Source organism: Heliangelus exortis, chromosome 17 (genome assembly GCF_036169615.1).
Source record: "Heliangelus exortis chromosome 17, bHelExo1.hap1, whole genome shotgun sequence".
Taxonomy (NCBI): Eukaryota; Metazoa; Chordata; class Aves; order Apodiformes; family Trochilidae; genus Heliangelus; species Heliangelus exortis.
In genome coordinates, this window is record NC_092438.1 from 4,172,191 (window position 1) to 4,193,305 (window position 21,115).

Here is a 21,115-nt window from a genome sequence, read left to right on the forward strand (position 1 = left end):
TGGAGGGGGGAGGTGAAGGCTCTGCTAAGATATATGCAAGCACATTACACCATGTTCATCTCCATGCTATCACTTTGGGAAATTTAGCTAACAGTTTCAGAAAATAAAGACATTTATGCATGTTACAGAAATAATTTGTAGAATTATGTATACCTCTTCCCAGTGGTAAAATTGAAGCTCTAGAGACCAACACTTAGATTAGATTTGTCGACAGCAGGGCATTGGTTCCTTCATTTAATGCAATATTATTTCTATAGCAACAGAAGAGATATGTTCAGTTTTACTGCAGAAAACAGATTGCTCAAAATGGAAAACAAGGTCTTTGTCTGAAGAGCCTAGGAAATCATACTAAACAAAAACAATTTAAGGACAATACTATCTTCATTTGACCTTTTTTTTTCTTGGTAGAAGGTCAAAAGAAAAAAAAAAAATCCAAAAGAGGAGGAACCCAGGGAAATAAAGGTTTGAAAAGGCAATGTGTCTGTACTCTTTGGGTGTAGTGCTGGAGAGGAAGGGCTCCAGGAATGTGCACTATCTGTGGCACAGTGAACTGCACCACTGTGCAGTGCCACAATGGAGGCACCTCCCTCTAAACTTACAGTTGAGGGAAAGTAATAAAGAAGACAAAAGAGAAGGAGATAAAGAAGGAAGCCACTAGAAAACTACAGTGGTCAGTGCCATAGTATAAAATTATCCCCTTCAATATCTCTACCAGACACAGAGGCAGCTATAATATGTAATTATTCCCATTACCATCCAGAACATATTTAGATAGAGGTTTGTTGTAGGCGAATAGGAAAAGAACACAATGCCAAGAGGCAACGTAAAAAAAATAATTGGGGAGGTGCTGGCATAAATGTAACTGAAATCAGTTTCTGTTGTGTTTATCCTGGCACCATGTGCAGTGACATTTTTAATATCATGGCCTGGGATTTAAGTCTTTATGCTAGGTTCTGTAAATACAGCCTTGCCCTGAGATAAATGACTTCACTAATAGGGCAGTTTGGCTTTCATGAAAAACATGAAAGTGAAAACTGTTGCTAGTGTAGTTGCCTAGAGTTCTCTGCAGCTTCCCAGTTCATTACTTCTGAAAGCTGAGCAACATGTGCAGGAGCACAAAGGCAGAATGTCAATGTCTCAGCTGCAGTACATGTTTCTATTGCATGTTACATCACTGTTTGCCTGAACACTTCAGTATTCTTTCTTGCATTGCTTAAAGGTGTCAAGACAAGCTGGCTTCACTCACTGAAAGAGCAGATGTCAAGAAAGTACTTCAAAGCAATTTTGCTGAAGGTGGCTTTAGTCAGCAGAACTATAATTCACAGATTATTCTGCCAAAGAAATAATCCTTTAATCCACAGTTACTGTTTACTATGGTATTCCAGAGAACAGAGCACCTCTGAACAAAGGCTAGGGTTTGTTTTTTTTAATGCACTAGCTATAAAAACCACTTGAAGCACTTCTTACCTCACTGTATCATCTTAGCAATGCATGGTCATTGCAGTTTTTGTATCTGAGGAAAACTTCACTTACAGTAACCTCCACCAATATTGTAGCTTTTTCCCCAAAAGTATTCCAGATGAAAAGTTACCAACCAATTAACAACAGCAGTCATTTTTCTACTGAGAGTGAATTATGAAAGAGAATGGGGAAGGTTGTAATGGTATTCTTAGGTGATACCTCCAGGTGTTTCTGTGTCAGTGTTAGAACTACAACTACCTCCCCACGGCAGGAGACAGTCCCTGCAAGGGGACACACTGGTGGGGACAGCAGGGCTATTGCCCTGGATCTCCAATTTGTCATTTTGTAAGAGATGAAAGTTCCAGTGACATGATCTGACTTCTAACAATCAAAACTATTGATAAATCCACAGAAAGAGCCCATCAGAGGTCAGTTTCTCAGCATTACATGATGAAGATGCATTTTAGAGAAATTTTTACTCTCTGAAGATGACCTGGGAAGTCAGAGGGACCTGGCCAGAACAAGCTGCTGCAGCTCAATCCACGCTGCTGCTGCTGTTTCTAGACCTTTTGGGGATGGGTTTTCTCAGGAGCCAGAACAGTACCTCCTTACCTGATCTATCTTGACACAGACAGTACTGTGTCATGGCTTCCTACGGGAAACCATACTGCAGATATAAAAAACCACGTGGCCCTAAAATCTACATTTAAAATTTTGGCACAGGGGCCCCAATGAGTACATGTTTTAAATCCCCACTATTATGGTGGTTTCTGTCTCAACAAGACCTTTGTTCACCTTAGGCTGAGGACAAGGACAGGCACTATTAGGTTGAACTTATCCAAGATGTCTTCAGCCAATTTAATAACATGTAAAAATGTAGCACAATTATTTCTTGGGTTTCTAAATTACTGGTCTAAGTCTTGCAATGTGTCTTAAAAGTGTCCCAAACACAGGAATCGTAAACATATAATTTCTAAAGGAAAGCACAAATTTTCAGTTTGGAATAAAGTAAAAAAGAAAATGGTTTAACTATGAGATTTTATATGAGCAACACTCTTGAATTGATATGACAACTGCAATCTGCCTAATGTTTAATCCAAGAGACTGATTATCAAAGAACAAGTAAAAGCTGAATTGCGTATTAGAAAGATACGAAATATCAAATAGAAACAGTAGAACTAAATCTGATAAAAGCAAAATAAATGTCCGAACACCACTTATGAAAATGGAATTTATAAAAACATTGGGCCATTCCATAATTTATTGTAACAGAAGAATTACTCCAACTTCAAAAGAGAAGCAGTTCTTGTTGGAAGCAATCACACAATTGTTATAAGCAAACAGAAGAAAGATATTTGTATTTTCCTGTGCCTTACAGTGCATCATCACAAGTACATTAATCAGAGTCTTTTGGATGGGGGCATTTTCCTCTTCTTGAAAAGATTTTTTTTTGTTTGTTTGTTTGTTTCCATGACTGAGTGCAATTGCTCTACTTCTTCTGCATGCCATTTAGAGGACTTTTCCCTAGCAGCATTCCCTAACTTTCTAAAGAGGGGAATTCAAAGCCATATTCACAGCATGCTCCTTTTTTAAGTGCCTCCACTGAAAGAAATGTAACTGCTTCCTCTATCCTGTGTCAGAAACCGGTCTCCTCCTGTTCAAAATAAGATTGCTTATCATCTTTGCTGTTGTTTTGGATACCTGGCTGTTAACTCCAGTTTAACAGGGCTACAGCTAAGCTCCTATATCATCCCTCTCAGCATCTCTCAGCTGACCCCCCACCCAGTGACACCCCTTTGCTGTGCCTGTCACCTGGAAGGCAGCAAAGGCCCCAGAGCAATGGTATAATTGAGATCAAATTGTATTTTTCAGGCTCCTTTTGCGATTACATCTTTAGTGCATCTAAGTTTTATGTACTACCATAAATAAAAGTTTAACTGAGCTCTCATCTTGTCACATCTCTGATAGCAATACACAGTTTTATCTTTGCTAATGAAAACTAAGCATCCCTTCAAGGGCACTGAGATGCAGATAGAGCTTTCCCACCCCAAAGCTCTGACACTGTTCCTTGCTGTGTTGCCCTTTCCCAGCCTTCCCTATCTCATCAGTATGGGCAACTCCTTTATTGTCCTGGACAAACTTTTACCCTCTTCTCACTGCTTTACATGATACTGTCTCAGAAAAGCAACGATTCTGCCTTCTCCATGAACTGTGAGGAAAAAAACCTTGCTCTCTCTCCATTTCACATTAATTTTTCCTAGGATGCTACAAAAAGGCAGTAATAGGGCACTGGCACAGAAAGAGGCCACCCAGGTCACTCTTAGCAGTGCTCTTGTTAGTCTGTGCTTTTCATTTTTTCTTGTTTTAAAGTTTCCCCTTTAGCATCTGCCATAATGAAGTAATGTCATTTACTGCATCATTCTGCATCATTACATGCAAGAATAAGCTGATCAATTTTAATAAACCCTGTATGGTCATGTTCCAAAATAAGTTTTTCAGGCTTAGTCTGTGCTGTAATAGCCAAAATATCTCCTCTCTTCTTTAGACAAATATATTCCTAATATCCAAATAGCCTGGAAACAATTTTATGGTGTGCAAAAAAAAATTATACCATTAAAAGTAATGTAAAGATTACTTTATTCACTACTGGACAAACTGACTACTCAGTCTAACTTAAAAAACCTCATCCCATTAGTTCCAATGAAGAGCAGGCACTGCAATACTCATTTATCTACAGCTGTAAGCGACTGATCTTTTCAGTATATTAAAAACAAGTAATTATCTGTTCTGAGACAGAAAAAGGATCACACTAAAGCATTTTCCTGCATGAAAGCACAAGTTAAATTTATTTTATGACTCTGGGCAAAGAACAAACTTTAACTCTAGTTTTAGCTATTAATTATTACATTAAAACAATGACAGTGCCCCCAAAATGAAAGAGGAAGCCTATTAGAGGACCAACTGCTCCTAGAGTTTTGGTGCATGACATTTTATAATGACTGCAAGTGCCAACATTTTTGAGTGCCAGCCACACAGGTGCCCACTTAACAACCTATTTTGTGGTGTTTACTGTCCTACCTTCTGCTGTGAAAATAAGTATCATGTTTCATTTAACTACAACTCTGCTCTTCGTATCCTTACTCATCTCTTAGCTATGCAGAGCTGTCACATCAAGCCCAGGCCCTCACTCCCATTTGGGTCTGTTCCTCTGAGGAAGTCATCACAAGCAGGAAAAAATACCACAGTGCTGCAGGAGTTACAACAAACTTAATGAAACCAAACTGAAGGTATGAAAGTTTCCAATAATTGTTCTTCATTTTAAGGGACAGAGCCAAGATTTTAATCTTTCACACCTTCTTCAAATGACCACCTGTGAAAATTTTACAGCTTTTTGACACCTTCATCATGTCTGCAGTTTCATATTAAGTAGTTACAGCACAATGAATAACTCTCTGGAACACTGGTCCCCTATGCCTGACAAAATTGTCCTCACTGTTAAGATGAGAAACAGTTTCAATAAATGGGTACAATTAATTAAAAAGACATGTACTTTTCCAGCTGGCTAAGGCATTTTTCTCCCCTTACAAAGACATCTTTGCTATCAGAACAAGTGCAGAATGAAAGTGCAGCTAATACCAGCCAGAGGCAATGGTTTAGATAGACTGCTTCTTTCTTAGAATATGCTCTCTCAGCCCAAATCATCTTTTGCCAGCTTGTGTCTTTGCTCCACACTCATGTTGGCTGCAGGCTGTTCTGAGGAGAGCTTACAATACAAACAGGAGCTGTGCTGTGCTGAGAGAGGTAACACAGCTTGCTTAGAGCCACAGACAGGAGAACTGGATGCTCTGTAGTCCAGTTCCTGCCCAGTAAAACCTCATTAACCTCCACTGGCTACATAAGAGCTGGCAGTTGGGAAAAGACTTGGTTGATCTTAATTATTGAGTCAAAATTATGAGGGTCAGATCTTCTGCCACTGACTTCCACAGAAGAATAAACTCCTTTACCATTCAGTGAGATGGAAGAGCCTGGAAATGTGCCTTTTAAAAAGCTAATACTTTAAAACTAGAAAGACAGCTCATTTGACCATAACTGCACGGCATCCAAAGCACTTGTGCAAGTTACTCTTTAAAAATAGTAAGTCCAACTTCAAGAAAGAAGCTTTATCATAAAAGCATATGACTTGAGATAACTGTATAATTAATAACATCTCAAGATTTCAGATATAATTAATATTAGTGAGAGTTTGGAGAAGACCATAGCTGGGAATTCTTCTGATTTGGACTCTATTCTACCCAACAGGTCAAAGTTTTTGATAGACTGCAACAGCAAAAGAAATGGATGTAGTAAATTTGGTGAGTTAAGCTATCATTTTGTCAGGAAATTAGGTCAAACTTAGACACTGCTCATGTTATTTCATAAGATAGTACAAAAGCCCCACTGCTCAGATAGTGATATATTTATGGAAAAAAACACCTTGTAATCAACGAACAAAATTTTCACCTACAGCCTGGTTCAGTAGAAACATTTCAAAGCCACAGCTTCTGCCCTACAGTTAACAAAATCAATCTGTGCCCTTTCTGCTTCATGCTCTATTATAAATCTCCACTTAAAGATTCAGGACTTGGGATTTAGCTGACAGTTTTGCTGAAACTGCATGTGGCAGGAGAATACAGCTGCCTCCTCCCCAGCTGTGCCAAGCTGATGGGAGTTAAAATACTACACATGCTTTTGTTAGTAAACCAAGCAGCCAGCTCAAATGGCAAAAAAAGAGCAATATATGGTAAAGGTCACATGCTTATATTAATTTTTAAAATTGGAACCGTATTTTAAAGACACCATTTTTTAACCTGCTCATATGATTGTTATACAGACAGGTCAGAAATCAGCATTCATGCCTCTAGATGAGAAAGGAAATATTTTCAAGAACTACTGTATTTTTAGTTAAAACATTGCAGAACATCTTATGTATAGATGCTTCCCTTAAAGACTTGCAGAGCATCTTAATTCTGTCTGGCAAGTTTTTTTTAAAGTAAGTTAACATTCCTTTGTTTTATGAAAGTGGGTTAACAGTAGTTTAAAAGCAATAGTAAAAACAGTTCACAGCCAGATATACTGTGGTAAAACCACTTTTTGATAAAGATATTAAGAATTATAAGGCATTTTTTCCTTTGTAGAATGCCTTACTAAATTCCCTGTACATACCACTAAGAATTTGTACTGGACCTGGCATTTTCTGTAATTTATTGGTTTCACAAGTGTATAAATGGCAGTTTGTGCATTTGCATACAGATTTCAGCATTATATTCAAATCACATCTTGTGTGCAAAACCTGCAAGCAGCGAATTTCCAATCTCCCACCAACTCAGCTACTGGAATGTGAACAACCCAGTTCATACAAAGTAAAAGTACAGCGCTGCCTCCTAGAAAGGATGTCAAGCTGAATCAACCACAAAATAATTGGAAATTTATGTCTGTAAAATACTTTCTAAGAAGGAAGAACATACACTTGCAAATGACTGTGGACTTTATATAATATCAAATATACCAGGAGCTGTGAAACTCAGTATTAGCTCAATGTTCATTTTTACTGGATCCAAAACTGAAAGACAGGTAGGACTTTTGGGAGGTACCAGCTTGAGCTCTTACTGAAAGTCAGTGAATAAATCACTGACCTTTCCTGGTCAAGCCTAAGACTGTTTCTTAAGCAAGAGAACTTACAACATTCCTTATAGGTTTTCAATGATAATGCTACTAGAAACAACTGCTATGGTGTGTGCTTTTCCCTTGATTTCGGAAACTGAAAAGTTAAAGAGTTCAAGAAAGTTTAAGAAGGAGCACCCTGCAAGGCAGATGTTTATAACCACATGATGCAACCTATGCTTTAAGATTTGGTATCTATAAATAAGACATATTAATGCACTCCATATTTACACAGGGACAAGAGAGAAATAATCTGGACCATGGCTGTTGCATATCAAATTTGGGCATTGGAAAGAAGCTCAAAATAATCCAGTTAGTAATTCTCTCGGGAAAGAAGATGCCTTCAAATGTTACAGTGATTATAAACAGAATTGAAGACACACTGCTGTCTGGACATCAGAACCATCAGCTCTGATGTTACTCTGCTCTGAAACAGTCTATTCTGAATGTAAGCAATTTCACTCTCTACAGTGTATGTGTCAGAGCTTGTCAGAGGTACTGATTGTATAAAAGCCAGGATGCCCAGCTTGTCTTCTGTTCTGATTATCAAATTGCTAAGCAGAAGTCAAATGGAGAAGTGCAGATTTGAAAACCATGTCCCTTAATTGCTGCCTAAATATGAATTCAGAATCCCTGCAATAAGCTGCAAAATACTCTGATATTTGCACCTGCTTTTAAAAATTTTTCTACCTCTTACCACCTGTATTATTATATGAAAAAAGACAGTTTGCATGGAAGACAGGATAGGGTATGTAATTTTGAGGAGACACATAGGCAGCAGCTTTGCTTTTCACAGAAAGCACACAGTGGTGACCAAAATTATAATTTGTCAAATTGAGCTGATATGCTTTACTGAGGCTTTGTGGAGGAGACAGTGTTAGCAAAATGTGCACAGTTTGTGTGTGGGGAGGGGGAAATGCATGAAAGATGCATACACACAGAGAGATGCATGCAGTCATGAGGAGTTGACTGACAGGTGAGAAGGTACCAGAAGAGCTGGGGGCCCTGGAAACAGAGACAAAGAGCAGGACAGGGACATAACACAGCCAGAAGCCCAGGGATGCTTGAAGCAAAAAGGGAAAGCGGGCAAAGGGAGAGAGAAATAGGGAGAGATGGTGAAATGGGCAGTGCACTTGCATCTCCAACAATCTACACATTGATACCATGACAGTGACAATTCCCTCCCAAATTCATGATCTTGTCTTTTTACAGGATACCAGGTAGTTACAGGTTCTAGGTAGTCCACCAATTTCACCACTACACGTGGCTTGGTGCTCAAGGGCACTGCTTTCCCCCGCTGCACCAGGTGCCCTGCCCTCTACTTTTCTGCTTCCCCCCACCCCTCATGCTTGAAGCAGTCTTTATCCAGCTCCTGAGGCTGTACTGCCTCAAGGAGCAGTAACAGATCATCCATGGGCTGCTTACAGGCTGGGGTGGGGGCCTCTGTCTCTCTATTAAAGCCTTTGTTGTGACCCCATATTTAAGGTGTTGACAGTAACACCACACACTCAGCCCCAAGCTCAAGGTCACACAGCCAGACCCTGTAACATGCTCACAACAAGCCCAAGAAACTGGGACTGTGGCACTGCAAAGCCAGCCCAGCTGCTGGCCTTTAGCCACCAACAGCAATACTCTTCACTGTCCTCCTGAGCAATGGTGGCATTCACACCTATATGACTATAACAACATAATTGCCCAGGATTATTAATTAATTTAAAAATTTAGGAGGGAGCTCTTGAGCAACAGGAAACGATGGCATCATCCCCAAAGGATTAGAAGCTTACCGTGCATTTTAAATACTGGCCTATTAATACCTGTAACTGCCTGTACTGCACCTATGGAAGAGACTATGGAAAACTACCTATAGGTGCCATTTCTCAGCAGAAGGTGTGTGCATATCCCTATTTGCTTTCTGAAAAGGCTTGTGTCAGACAATATAGAACTGAATGATTGGGGCAGGAAATGTGTATATTAGGGATTATGCCTTCATTTAACTAAAGGAATTAGTACAAGTATTCGCAATGTGCTTCAAGTGCCATAATACTCAATTCTAGTGATTTGGATTTCTTCTAATTAACATATACACAGCAATTAAAACTGCAAGCATAAACATTACTTGCTCACTGATTCGTTATCACACTGTTAACAGATCAAGCTTAATCAAGTTCTATCATTTTTTTTGATTATACACATTATTAGACAAGTCTCGTTCCATTTAGGTGTCTAAACAGCTACATTTTATTACAGTCAGAGCCCAGTAAAGTTTGCAGGAGTGCTGCTGTCTTGCTTGTTCTTTCACCCACATAAATAGACCAATTAATGAAAAATAATTACAAAGCTGGTCTAGGGCTACATCATGTAAAAGACATTGCTGGTTAGAAATGATGTCTATCAAGCTACTGACAGCAGCAGTATAATTAAAAAACGCAGTTTAAATTTCCTCCAAAAGAATGAAGCCACATAAAAAAAGCTGTTAGATTCTTAGCTTCAGAAGCCAGTGCTTCTTCATGGCTTCAACAGGGTGACCTTGGCTGCAAACAACTCATTTCTCTGCTGTTATAATGGAAGATGCTGAAATGCAGAAGCTGTTTCCTGCACACCAATCTAAACTCAAGGTATGGGATGAAGAAGGAAGCACCATGCTTCATGTTAAACTGAAAGATGGGCAAGAAAGGAGGCAGGGGGGTTTGTCCTCAATCTATGGAGGGAGCTATACCAGGTTTGTTGAGCTCAGTGACTTGAGGTCAGCCACCAATAGTGGGGTTTTGCTACAGACCACCCAAGAGGGGCAAAGAAGCTAAATTTTACATATTAAGGTATGGGACACCAACTTAATGCACAGGAATGGCTCCAGAAGCCAAGTCTTTTATTATCATGGTGTATCTAGAGATAAGTATTGAGTTTACAGAAATTATTTTCAGTAACATAGTTGCACTGTAAGGTATTGCTTAAAATTCATGATTACGTACCACAATATTAGCATTACTAGGAATAGCTATCCCATTCTTGATTATGTAATCAAGAAAAAACTTATGAAAATAATATTCAGAGTACAAACTACTTTTAATCAGCAGCTAAATACCAAGATACTGACACTGATTACTTCGTTGCTCTAATGACATCTGTAATGGATTCCAAGTGCTGTGCCTGATTGCTTCCCAGCTGATCAGGATTCTGTTCATTACTTCTAGCTGCTGGAATTCTGAGATTTCTTGGAGTTCTTTTGCAAAAGGCTTCAGTATTGCTTCAGCTAAATGTCTACACTGCATGCTTTAAAACAGCCATCATAAACTTTACACTCAGTACTCCATGAATTTGTTAGAATTGAATATTATAAAATTCCTTTTAGTAGCACATTTCCTTAGCTATTTTATGTAACTACATTATGACAAGCTTAAAAAGTTCCAAAAAACCAATTTCAATAAACAAGAAATTATTAGATGAATTAAAATACAGTGTCTCAAGTGAGAAAATCGTAGAATAATTAATTTAGTCTGGAAAAATCCTTAGGATCACTGAGCCAGGAACTGCTCATTCTTTCTTGCACTTTCTGCAGTTCCTTGGAAATCACACTACAACACTACAGCTTCAAATATTTATACAGTGCACAGCACAGAGATCACACAATCCAACTGATCTCAGCAGTACAAGCCCTTCAGTTTCTTTTACGTGTTTGTTAGCAAAATGAGCATATGACAGGATTTTACAAAACTCCCACAGGTTTGTATCTAGAACATTATGGAAGTCTGAGACATATCCTGGTAAAAAGGGTAATAATGACTGCAGAGATCCATTACTAGAAAAAAAACCATAAAAGCCTCCACACAGCAAGACTTATTTATTGCATTCTAGCCACTCAGTAGTAGAAGGCTGCTGGCTCTCTGTACTTGGCACTTACACAATCAACAGAAAACTCTTAGAATAACACAGTTTAAAGTCAATATAGACAAAAGCATTGTTTTTTGAGCCTTTGAGAAATATCTAAGCAAAATGAAATTAACCTAGCTTATTGGATTACTTAAATTTGAAAGTGAAAGACTCTTCAACAGGGTGTAGAACACCTATTATTTGTCCTGAAACATCTTCCTCTTACAACAGATACTGAGGATAACATACTTGGAACACTTTCACAAATTAGAAGTCCTAATCAAAATACTTATTAAAACTCTGCTATATGAAGGCCATATGATTCTTAGGAAGATATTTTATATTTCTGGCTCAAACATGTACTTCCAAAATTAATGGAAGAACATAAACCAATGAAACAACTGCATAATGGCAAACTTCCTGTTACCAAGCTGCTGAGTTTTTACACAGTAGATTTTATCAAGCTTAAATCTGTTGTTTTTTACACTTTCCCACACTATCACTAAAGTCATGTTCTTATCAAAAGTAAGTGTAATCTACAAGTAATGTCAATCAATTTGACAGCTAAGGTTTTAAAATCAATTTTGCAGGACACTGAAGGAATTAGTGAAAGGTCTCAAAACCTTCTTGTGCAAAAGAGGTGGGAAGCACCACTGCAGGGGGAGGGCAAAGCAGAGTGCAGGACAAAGCACTGCAAGCTCACTTGGTGATATCTGCACCCTCAGCAACATAGCTAAAGATGTCTGCAGTTCTGCTCTTTATCAAGTCTAAGGAATGTCAGACACTGTGCTTAGTTCTACTTCTGAGACCACTTGTCAACCACTTTGTCATTCACTTCCAAGGAGAGTATTTCCCTCCTATAAAATAGAAAATATTACCAGTCTGTTTCAAAGTTATAACTCTCAAACTTTGTAACCTACCTTTCTTGATGGACTGTTGGTGGCTCTTCTGGATATACACAAGAAACTGATGTCTGAGACCCACAGCAACAGGGCAGAATGCTAGAACTTGGTTTTACTGACAGACTTCTAAATATTTTATTATCAAAGCAGCTGAATTTATTAAGTATTAGGAAGTCAGAATTCTGTGCTTCACCCACATCAGGTACTCAAAAAGCCAGTTATTTTTTTTCTTTTCTTGGCTTTGTATTTCCCCAGTGGATAGAGCCCCTATTTGTCTTTTCAAAGCAATTTGTTTAGAAGAAACGTCTTTTATTTTTAAGAAAATTTCCTCAGTCCCACTGAAAAAAACCCAACTATCAAAAGTACACCCCTGAAATGAACGATACAGAAAGTCAGATGAAGAAATCAGAATGTCTCAAGAATCATCTACAAAGCATACTTTTTCCCAAATATCATAACAGTAGCATACCAAATCCTATCAAAGAACATTCATGAAGTCAATAAAGTTAAATTTGACATGTTGGAAATCTGAAATATAAAGAAATGGGAGTTACAGTTCCCATTCTATAATTTTAATTTTCTTACCTGGCATTCCATGGATAAGGTCTCCACACAACACAAAGAACTTGGGTCTAGGGCTTAGTTTGTTAATGGCTTGCACTGCTTGCTCTGCTAATACGATTTCTTCTCCCCATTCATCATCTCCATTGTCAGTTTCTCCAACTCTCCAAGATTTCATCAGTCCAAACTGAGGATCTGCTCCCTGGATGAAGTAGAAGGGCCCTTTCCATTGGTACTCATCCTCTAGAAGGAAAAACAGAGAAAAAAAAAAGTCAAGCGCTAGAGAAGCTTTTAAAGAAAATGAAAGTTTCTGTACATCATTAAATTGATTGCTCTTCTCCTAAGTAAGCTGAGGCTGCTTTAATGAAAGTACAGATTTCTATAGTCATTCTATCTATCTGTCATATAGGACAGATATAAAGGCAGAAGTACAAAATTTTCCTCTAATGGGTAGCTGCAATAAATGGAATCGTATTAATCTAATTATACCACATGGTAATTACAGACTGATTAGAGGAAAACTATGTGAAGAATTCAGCAAATAAAACTGGAAATTACAAGACCACTGCATAACACAAGTGTATAACATTAGGTTTCATTTGATTCTTTTAAGGCTCCAATTATTGCTTCTTAAATTAGCAAGTTAAAACACACACAACACATTTCACATTTTATGGTTCCAGTAGACTTGGAAGTCTAAGGAGTTAAATAGAATCATAGAATCAGCTGGGTTGGAAAGGACCTCTGAAATCAAGTCCAACCCTTGATCCACTACCAGAAAGTACTTTTGGTTCTTATACTTTCAAAGAGTAGTTGGATGCAGCACATTCTGTGGAGTCAGAACTGAAGTCACTCAGCAGGACCAAGGTCAGCAAACACGAAATCCAACAACATCAGAATTAGCAGCAACAATGAAAATCCTAATTTAGAACTTCCACAATAACTCCCAAGAGCTATGATAAAAAGGTGAGAACTGAGAAAAAAATTTGCATTGATAGAGTTAGGAAAAATTAGGAAACATTAGGAAAAAAAAGAAGATCTCAACACTGCAAATACAACAACAGTTGGCTACAAATTAAAACCAAAAATGGGTCTCTAAAGTACAAACACAAGTGCACTGTTAATTTTTAATGCATTCATTTTCAATCTGAGTATTTCAATAGCTGTATCTGGCTTAGTGTTAATCCAGTTTTTTTAAAACCACATTTAAACTGCTGAAACTGACTACATCAATCTATAGCTGAATCTAAAAAAACCCCAAAACAAACAAACAAAAAAACCCCAAACAACAACAACAACAAAAAAACCAAAACAAAAAAACCCAGCAACTTATTTCAAATTAAAATATAATCCATAAGTGTGCTCCCATATTATGTCAGTCTGGCCTGAAATACAGCTTGAGGCAAAACTTATCTTCCATAACAGTACATAACCAAGTAACATGTCCACTGCATAGATTTACTTCTGGTTTTCATTCAAGTGATCTAAAACTGGAGCTTCTTACTTTGTAAGCAGTGGGATATGTTTATTTCAAGGAAGGTTAGAAACAGAGGTCAAAATTCATCTCTTGCACCAAGCATATGATTGGGCTGGGGTTGGGGAAGAGTAATGTGGTCAATTCCCTAAAGCTGCTTGTAATTGTTATCTGTTGCTATGGCATCAGATCATTTTGCCAAATGCAAGCTTCTACATTTTAGTTTTAAAAACCCCAAACATTTAATTCTATTAAAATTATTTATAATCCATTAGCACTGTTAATTCCCACTAGCACTGCTTTGTTCTAAATAACAATAATGCATGTTATAGATAGAAAATTTTAGCCATTCATTAGCTTTTAATTCTGAAATGAAATTAACTTTTCCAGTTATGTAACTTGTTCGGAGAAGTGAAATGATCCATCTACCCATGAGCCTGCAATAGAAGCCTTATGGAACTAGCTGAATGACACAAAGTAATTTAGATTTTTATTTTATTCCTTACATGCCAAAATACGACTGCCACAAAGAACAGCTTCATGCTGCATCAAAAGTATTGTCTGTGCAGAGAAATCAACTTACAGTTTTTATAAGCAAAAAGCTAAGAAAAAAACAGTTAAGGAAGCTCGTCTCAGAAAACTTTTATGACCCACACAAAATAAAAAAGGGGAAAGTGTTTTGGAAGAGTAGCACAATCCTCAAGGTCATTAAATGGGAAAAAGATTCAAATCTTTGAACTAAGTGGCAGGATTTTTAACACCTTTCCCAGCAACTCAGTAGACAGCATGGATAACCAATGCTGAGCAAAATCTAATTGTTTCCTATGGATTAATCTGAAGTCAGTAGCTTTTTCCATAGTAGCTTAAGTAAAATATAGAGACATAGCCATTTTTACAGAAAATACTTTCAAAAAGACAGTTACTCTTTGCTCCAAAAGACTGTGTTTCAGCTATGGAGACTATTTCCCCTTGCAGAGCACCAGGGATGGCAGGTGAAGCCCCTGCAGCAGGCCAGGTAGCAGCCCTGCACCACATCCCAGGTAGCAAGGAGCTTCAGGTACAATGCTTGAGCAGTGAGAAGCAAACAAAGCACTGTCAGGGAGCATGCAGAGCTGATAAAAAACAGGTCACAAAGCCAGACCAGGGGCTATTCTAATATATGCTTCATGGATGCTGCTTTTTTTTTTTTTTTCCTGCCTTATATCCATGCCAGTGCAGTAGCTCTCTAGGTTTTAAGTACCTGAATGTTTCCAAGACTATGCACAGATGCTCTGTTTTGAGTGGGTGAGTGATGGTCACGTGAGGCAGAGAGACAGACACTGATAAGATGAATTTTAAAAGAGAAGTTCAGTACACAGACAGAATCAAGAAGTGCCAGAAGAAAGGAGAAACAGAAGATGCAGGGGTGGAGGTGAAGAGTGGGGAGAAAAGGAAAGAGATGGGAGGTGAAAAGGAACTGAAAATTATACAGAAGTATATGTTATATATGCTATGTTCTTCTGTAGGAAACAAAATGATAAAATGAAGATAGCAAAACAGGGACAACAGAAACAATCCAGGAATCAGGGCTACATAAATAACATTTCTTAAAATGTTAGATTAATCAACTGATCTTAGCCCAGTAATGTTAGTCAATAGCTAATTATTTGGTATTTGATAATTTACCAATGAATTACAAAAAGTAACAGTAAGATTGATTATTTTCTATGTTTGCATTGTTGTTTATCAACCCAACTAGAAACCCTATTTAAAAACCAATAGGCCCACTACTTAAACCAAATACTGTTTAGTGTAGTTCTTTTGTTTATCAAGAGTGTGTTTCAATTGCTATAAATAACTGCAGAATATCATGAAGAGTTGCCCTGGTACACCACCACTCAAGCAAACTTGCATCTACACCAACTCTTCAGCCTGTTGTGAATTCTGCTCATCCAGGAGGCAGTGTTTACTTCCCTCAGTGGTCTATCTGCAGACAAGTTCATGAAAGTTTTTCTTTTTCTGTGCAAGACTTAACATCAGTCTGAGGTCTGAAGTGTTGCATCTGTGCACTCTGGCTAATATTTCTTCAAACTCCAAGGCAGCCTGCACAAATGCTCTTTCAACAGACCAGTGTGCTAGGAGGGCAGCAAAGAGAAACAGAATGCAAAAGCATCTTCCACTACTAGGGATGGATCCAGAAGTCTTTTGCCTAACAATTAAATTATTTAACAATGGACCACATTCAGATAATTACTAACAAAACTTCTATACCCTACTTTTCTCCCTCACTGCTGGTTAGCACCCTCAAACAGAACAGGGAGGCCATGCCTGTGGTAAATCAGGCACCACAAAAATTTGCTTGACCTGGTTTTTTTTTTGACTTTGCACTGAATCACAAGAGTAATAAAAAAAAAAATCACTCTGTGGTATGCTAAGGGTATGCTGAAGTCTGGCAGGGGATGAGTAACAAACAGCATTGGGCACAAGTGGTGGGAGGAGCAGCTGTTTTTGCAATGAGCATCTTGACATGATCCAGGTCCTGGGTGTTACTCTACAAGGTTTCAATTAAATAGCAGCATTGCTTCCCTTCCAAAACAGCAAGCAATGACTTTTAGGGAATGGCATCAGGGTCACCGTTCTGAAAACAGTTGAATTTTCAAGTCCATGGGAGGCCAGGTCCAGTTTTCAGGCCTTTGCATGAGCTGTGTAGTTGTATTAGGCAAAGTGCATGCTAGTTAGGAGAAAGACAAGATGAGGATTCAATTAATACACCTTTCTTTTTTCTGCCTTCTCCCTTGCGTTGGAAAATGGAACAGAGCTGAGAACACCAGAAATTGGCTCTTCATCCCTATGGGCATGGAGGCTGTTTGCAACCTTGTGAATCGCAGACAGAAGTCAGCAATTTCTCAGGTAATTGATATACATATGGCTTCCGTTGCTGAAGGACAAGTAATGTCTGTGGAGCTGCACTTACATATAGAATCACAAAAAACTCCTATTTTGTTCCCAGGCCTCCTTAAGAGTTGCAGAGCTGATCTCCACGGAAGAAGTCCAACTTCAGAATATGTTGTTATGCCTCCGTTTCAATAGCTTCCCACTCTTTTTCTACTCCCATGCATGCCAAAGTATGGAGAGAGGATCAATGCAATGTAATTTTAGTAGCATAGGCTGAAAAATGGTGCCAGATTCTAATTTTATATAAGGATTAATTCTGTGTAGGGCCAAAATAGTCAGCAGCAATTCACAAGAGAAAACCTCAGCCACGTATTAGAATAACACATACAAAGACACCTCAAGGACTTAAGTGGGATTTAAACTGGAGCTCACCATTTCTAGAGGTCAGTAGTTAATATCTTCCATGCCTTTATTTCTTCCCCTTCTTCTCTTCATAATTTCTCCCTTTCTTTCTGCCTCTCCAGGCATCACAAACACACATAAAGAGATTGCTCATATAAACCACCACAGTTTGGCCTGACAGGTAGGTTTTCCAGTGCTCTCTTGGTGTTTTTAAAATACTTTGGCTGGTTTCAACACTACATTGGTTTTCTTCCTTTACACTCTATAGCATTTCACAGAAGTTATTTATGAGAAGTTACTCCTCTCCATGATCCCTCTACAGACACTAATCAGAGGGGAGCAGACGTGGACATATGCCTAGTGCTTGCTCAGTACACCATAGACAGTTAAGAAATATAAAAAAATGCCATTATTCTCATGTTGGGTTTGCCAGGGGAATTAATTTCACTGCTCTGAAATCCTTTAAGTGAAGGCAATATTTATACATTATAAACAACACAAAAGGCAAACCCTTTTCCTTTGCAATTGTCTTGCAGTTTACCTTTGAAGTAATTTAACTCCTTAAATAGCTTGAAAAAGAATAAACCCTTAATAATTTGTTTATTATTAAAACTTTAAAAATAATTATGGCTTCAAACCTGCCTTTGTTACTGTCTGTATGTCTAAACATAAAATATTTCTATCTAATGAACTATGCATTCCTTTCAGCTATATTTTCCATGTGCACCCAAAAGACTATCAAAGATACTTCTATAGAGGGTTCTGCTGACAGACCAATGCAGCCTGTCATGGAAGGTGCAACTATATGCATCAGTGAAAAATCTTCAAAACAAGTATTGAAATACATTTTTAAGAGAAATAAAATCCTTTCAGAGTAATTATTGTAGAAAACATCTGCAGTGAGCCTAAAAAACAAAGATAATGTCCATAGAGACACTGAAAGAATAGTTTCCCAAATAAACGAGGCAGTGCTACTATTTTGAAAAGATGCACTTTTAAACTTATTAGATAACAATCCGGATGGGAAATGCCCCCTCAGATACAGTATATTTGTACTGAGGGCTACAGAATGCTAAACTCTCATTATGCCTTTATGCTCATCCCCAAATTTAACACAAACTCATTTCAGAAACTTTACAGCCCAAGCCTGTAAGTGTGAAGGGGGGGTGGTTTGCATAATGACAAGGTGAAGTCACAGAAAGTTGCTAAAAACCCACTTAAAATTTGCTTAATCCATATGAGAGTTGGAGCTGGTATTCAGAATGGAACATGCTAGCTGGGAAGCAGTTTTCATCAGTGCTCAAAAATATTGCTGTTGAAGAGCTCTAGAACAGTAATTGTGATGTGCCAAGATCCAACTCTTGTGTGAAAGCATGGCAAAATAAGAAATCAACTGCAATTGTATTTAATATCAAAGGAGGGTGAATTATATGCAATTATGCTTTTAAAAATTACAAAAATCCTTGAAGACAGCATGAAAACTATTCAAAGACACTAACCCAGAGTCTCAGAGCATATGCACAGCATTTATGAAAAACTTTGTAAAGACCAAATCCAAACTGACTAAAACAACATGAGCAGCAGCCCTAAGGAGGTACATGTAGGGCAGCATCTTTCAAAAAGATAAAGCATTCAAACACATAAAAGGAAAGACTTTACCCACTGGAGGTTTAGATACGGAAGCCCAAGAAGCCAAGCAAAGTGAAGAACTGGAAACAGCATAAATCTGAAAATTAATAAAGCCCTTTATAGAGGCACTAGGAGCAACTGGCCTGCCAGGCACTCGGGCAGAGTAGGAAAACCACATACATTTTTTTGCATCTGTGTTTATTTTGAGGAACTTGGGATGCTCTAATACAACAATTCTTCCTTACAAACAATGCATCAGATCTGGCTCAAGTCAAAATATCAGTAGATGATTCAAAGAGACATGAGCAATAACAAACCACTGAGATTAGGTGGCATCTACAGAAGAACTCAAAAGTGAAAAACAAACAGCTAACCCCTGGGGAGCTGCCTCTTGCTCACAAACTGCCTTTGCACCAGAGGAGCAGGAAGAGGGTCACTATCACACCTACAAAGAAAAGTCTCCTGAGCAACTACTGATGGCAAAACTGGCATCTGTACAGACAAGTTAATGGAAACTACAATAAAGACAATAACTATTGCACTTACTAATTCTTTAGAAAGATTAATTAACAGCTTTTACACAGACAAGGGAAAACCACTTGACACTGTCTACTGGAATGTCCAAGAAGTATCTGAAAGTTGCTCACCAGAGATGCTTAAGAGAGCCAAGCTATCTTGAAATATAAAGTAGATGCATGCATAAAATCTGGTAAGAAAAAAACAGAAATGGACAAAACATACAGATGCCATCCTAAATCTCTACTGGGACATTTACTGTTCAACAAATTCAAAATATCCTGTAGCAGGAACTAAATAGTCAAGGAGTGAACTTTGCTAAAACTAAGCCATTTGGCAGTATGAAAATGAAGAACTAGGGAGACACTTCACTGTGCAACGACTGTGCACATGGAAAACCACCAACTTCATATAAACAATAGTTTTAGCAAGTGCTGCAAAGAAAAGTCACCTCAACATTCATTAATGGCAAAAAAGCAGAAATAGAAAAGGAACAGAGAAAAGACAAAAATAAAAAAAAATATGAGAAACAACTGAATAAGCTTGATTTTGTAAAAGACTTTTGAAGGACATGACAAAGGAACATAAAATCACATGTGGAACTGAGAACACAGGTATCTAATGCTGGTTATCTGCCTCTTCCAGATTAAGGTTTTGGAACCATCAGATAAAACCAGAGACCAGCAAACCAGAGACACTTCTCTTAACAGTTAAGCTGATGGTACTATCACTTGCTTAGTTACTTGAAAAAAAAGTGTTTTACCTATTTTCACAGAAATCCTTTGCACAGCACAATACTGGCATACTTGGGACAAAAAAACCCAACAAAAACCCCAAACCAAACCAAAATACAACACCAGCCAAATGCAATGGAAACCACAATTTTTTTTTTTTTTTTGAGAATTGGTGATAAAAGAATTTACTCAAAAATGTGGTCCTGTTTCTTCACTAAAATACTAATAAAAGTAGTAGACACCTGAAGCATTATTTCACATGGGCAAAACACAGAGTGAAGCCAAAGCACACAGAGGTCTCTTGCTAATAAAGTAGGGTATTTATGCACTGTTTGCTACTGCACTCCATTGATTACACGGATAATTTATACCTTTAATCTTGAGCCACTGAATCACACATGAGCAAATCAGAGCAGGTTACAAGTATAACCTTCACACTGTGTGAAAGCAGACTGAACAAATTATTAGGGCACAGGTTGTGTAAGTGCAATTTTGCAGAAAGGCTAGCAAGAAAAAAAAGGAAATTAAGGCCTGGAGGGTGACTCTCAAATTTTAAAAGGAAACTTTGTGCTAAGCCATAGCAGTAATCCTAACTTTTTTGTAGCTACTTGTTAAATAGGAGTGAAACCTAAAGACTGAGGAAAACTAAAACACAGATAACTAACTGTCATCTTAAACTCCAGGAAAATCTGCATCAGTTTTAACAGCCCTTGGTTCTTTTTTCCCCCTAGTCATTTAGTTATTAAAAGGTTGTGTTGAACTTTAGCCTGTTAAGAAAGCTAAGTAAATTATTGACAAAGAAGCACTGTATCCTAAGATAGTAGCTGGGCTATGATAGCTTAAAAAGGGCTCTTCAGAAGGAAGAAATGCACCTGGAAAAGAAGATGCCCAAATCACATTTTTTTCTCCTATGTTTAATGCAATTTTCAAGAAGTACTTAAAGCTTTTGTTCAGGAATTTTTACATTTCTGTTGAAGACTCCTCTTGTTGTAATT

At 37.9% G+C, this 21,115-nt stretch overlaps 2 protein-coding genes across 6 annotated transcripts in view; one reads left to right on the plus strand and one right to left on the minus strand.

The window, feature by feature from the left end:
• The window catches only part of SNX29 (sorting nexin 29), a 140,851-nt gene extending 135,849 nt beyond the window's left edge, over window positions 1-5,002 (plus strand). Inside the window, exon 22 of the mRNA XM_071760693.1 lies at window positions 4,614-5,002. The gene's annotated coding sequence lies outside the window, so the exon portion shown is untranslated. The remainder of the gene's footprint in view (window positions 1-4,613) is intronic.
• Window positions 1-21,115, minus strand: part of CPPED1 (calcineurin like phosphoesterase domain containing 1) — a 54,491-nt gene that overhangs the window by 13,744 nt on the left and 19,632 nt on the right. For all 5 annotated transcript variants that reach the window (XM_071760700.1, XM_071760701.1, XM_071760703.1 and 2 more), the window contains one exon: window positions 12,516-12,734. In XM_071760700.1, coding sequence (XP_071616801.1) covers window positions 12,516-12,669 — 154 coding nt within the window. In that variant the 5' untranslated portion in view covers window positions 12,670-12,734. The remainder of the gene's footprint in view (window positions 1-12,515; window positions 12,735-21,115) is intronic.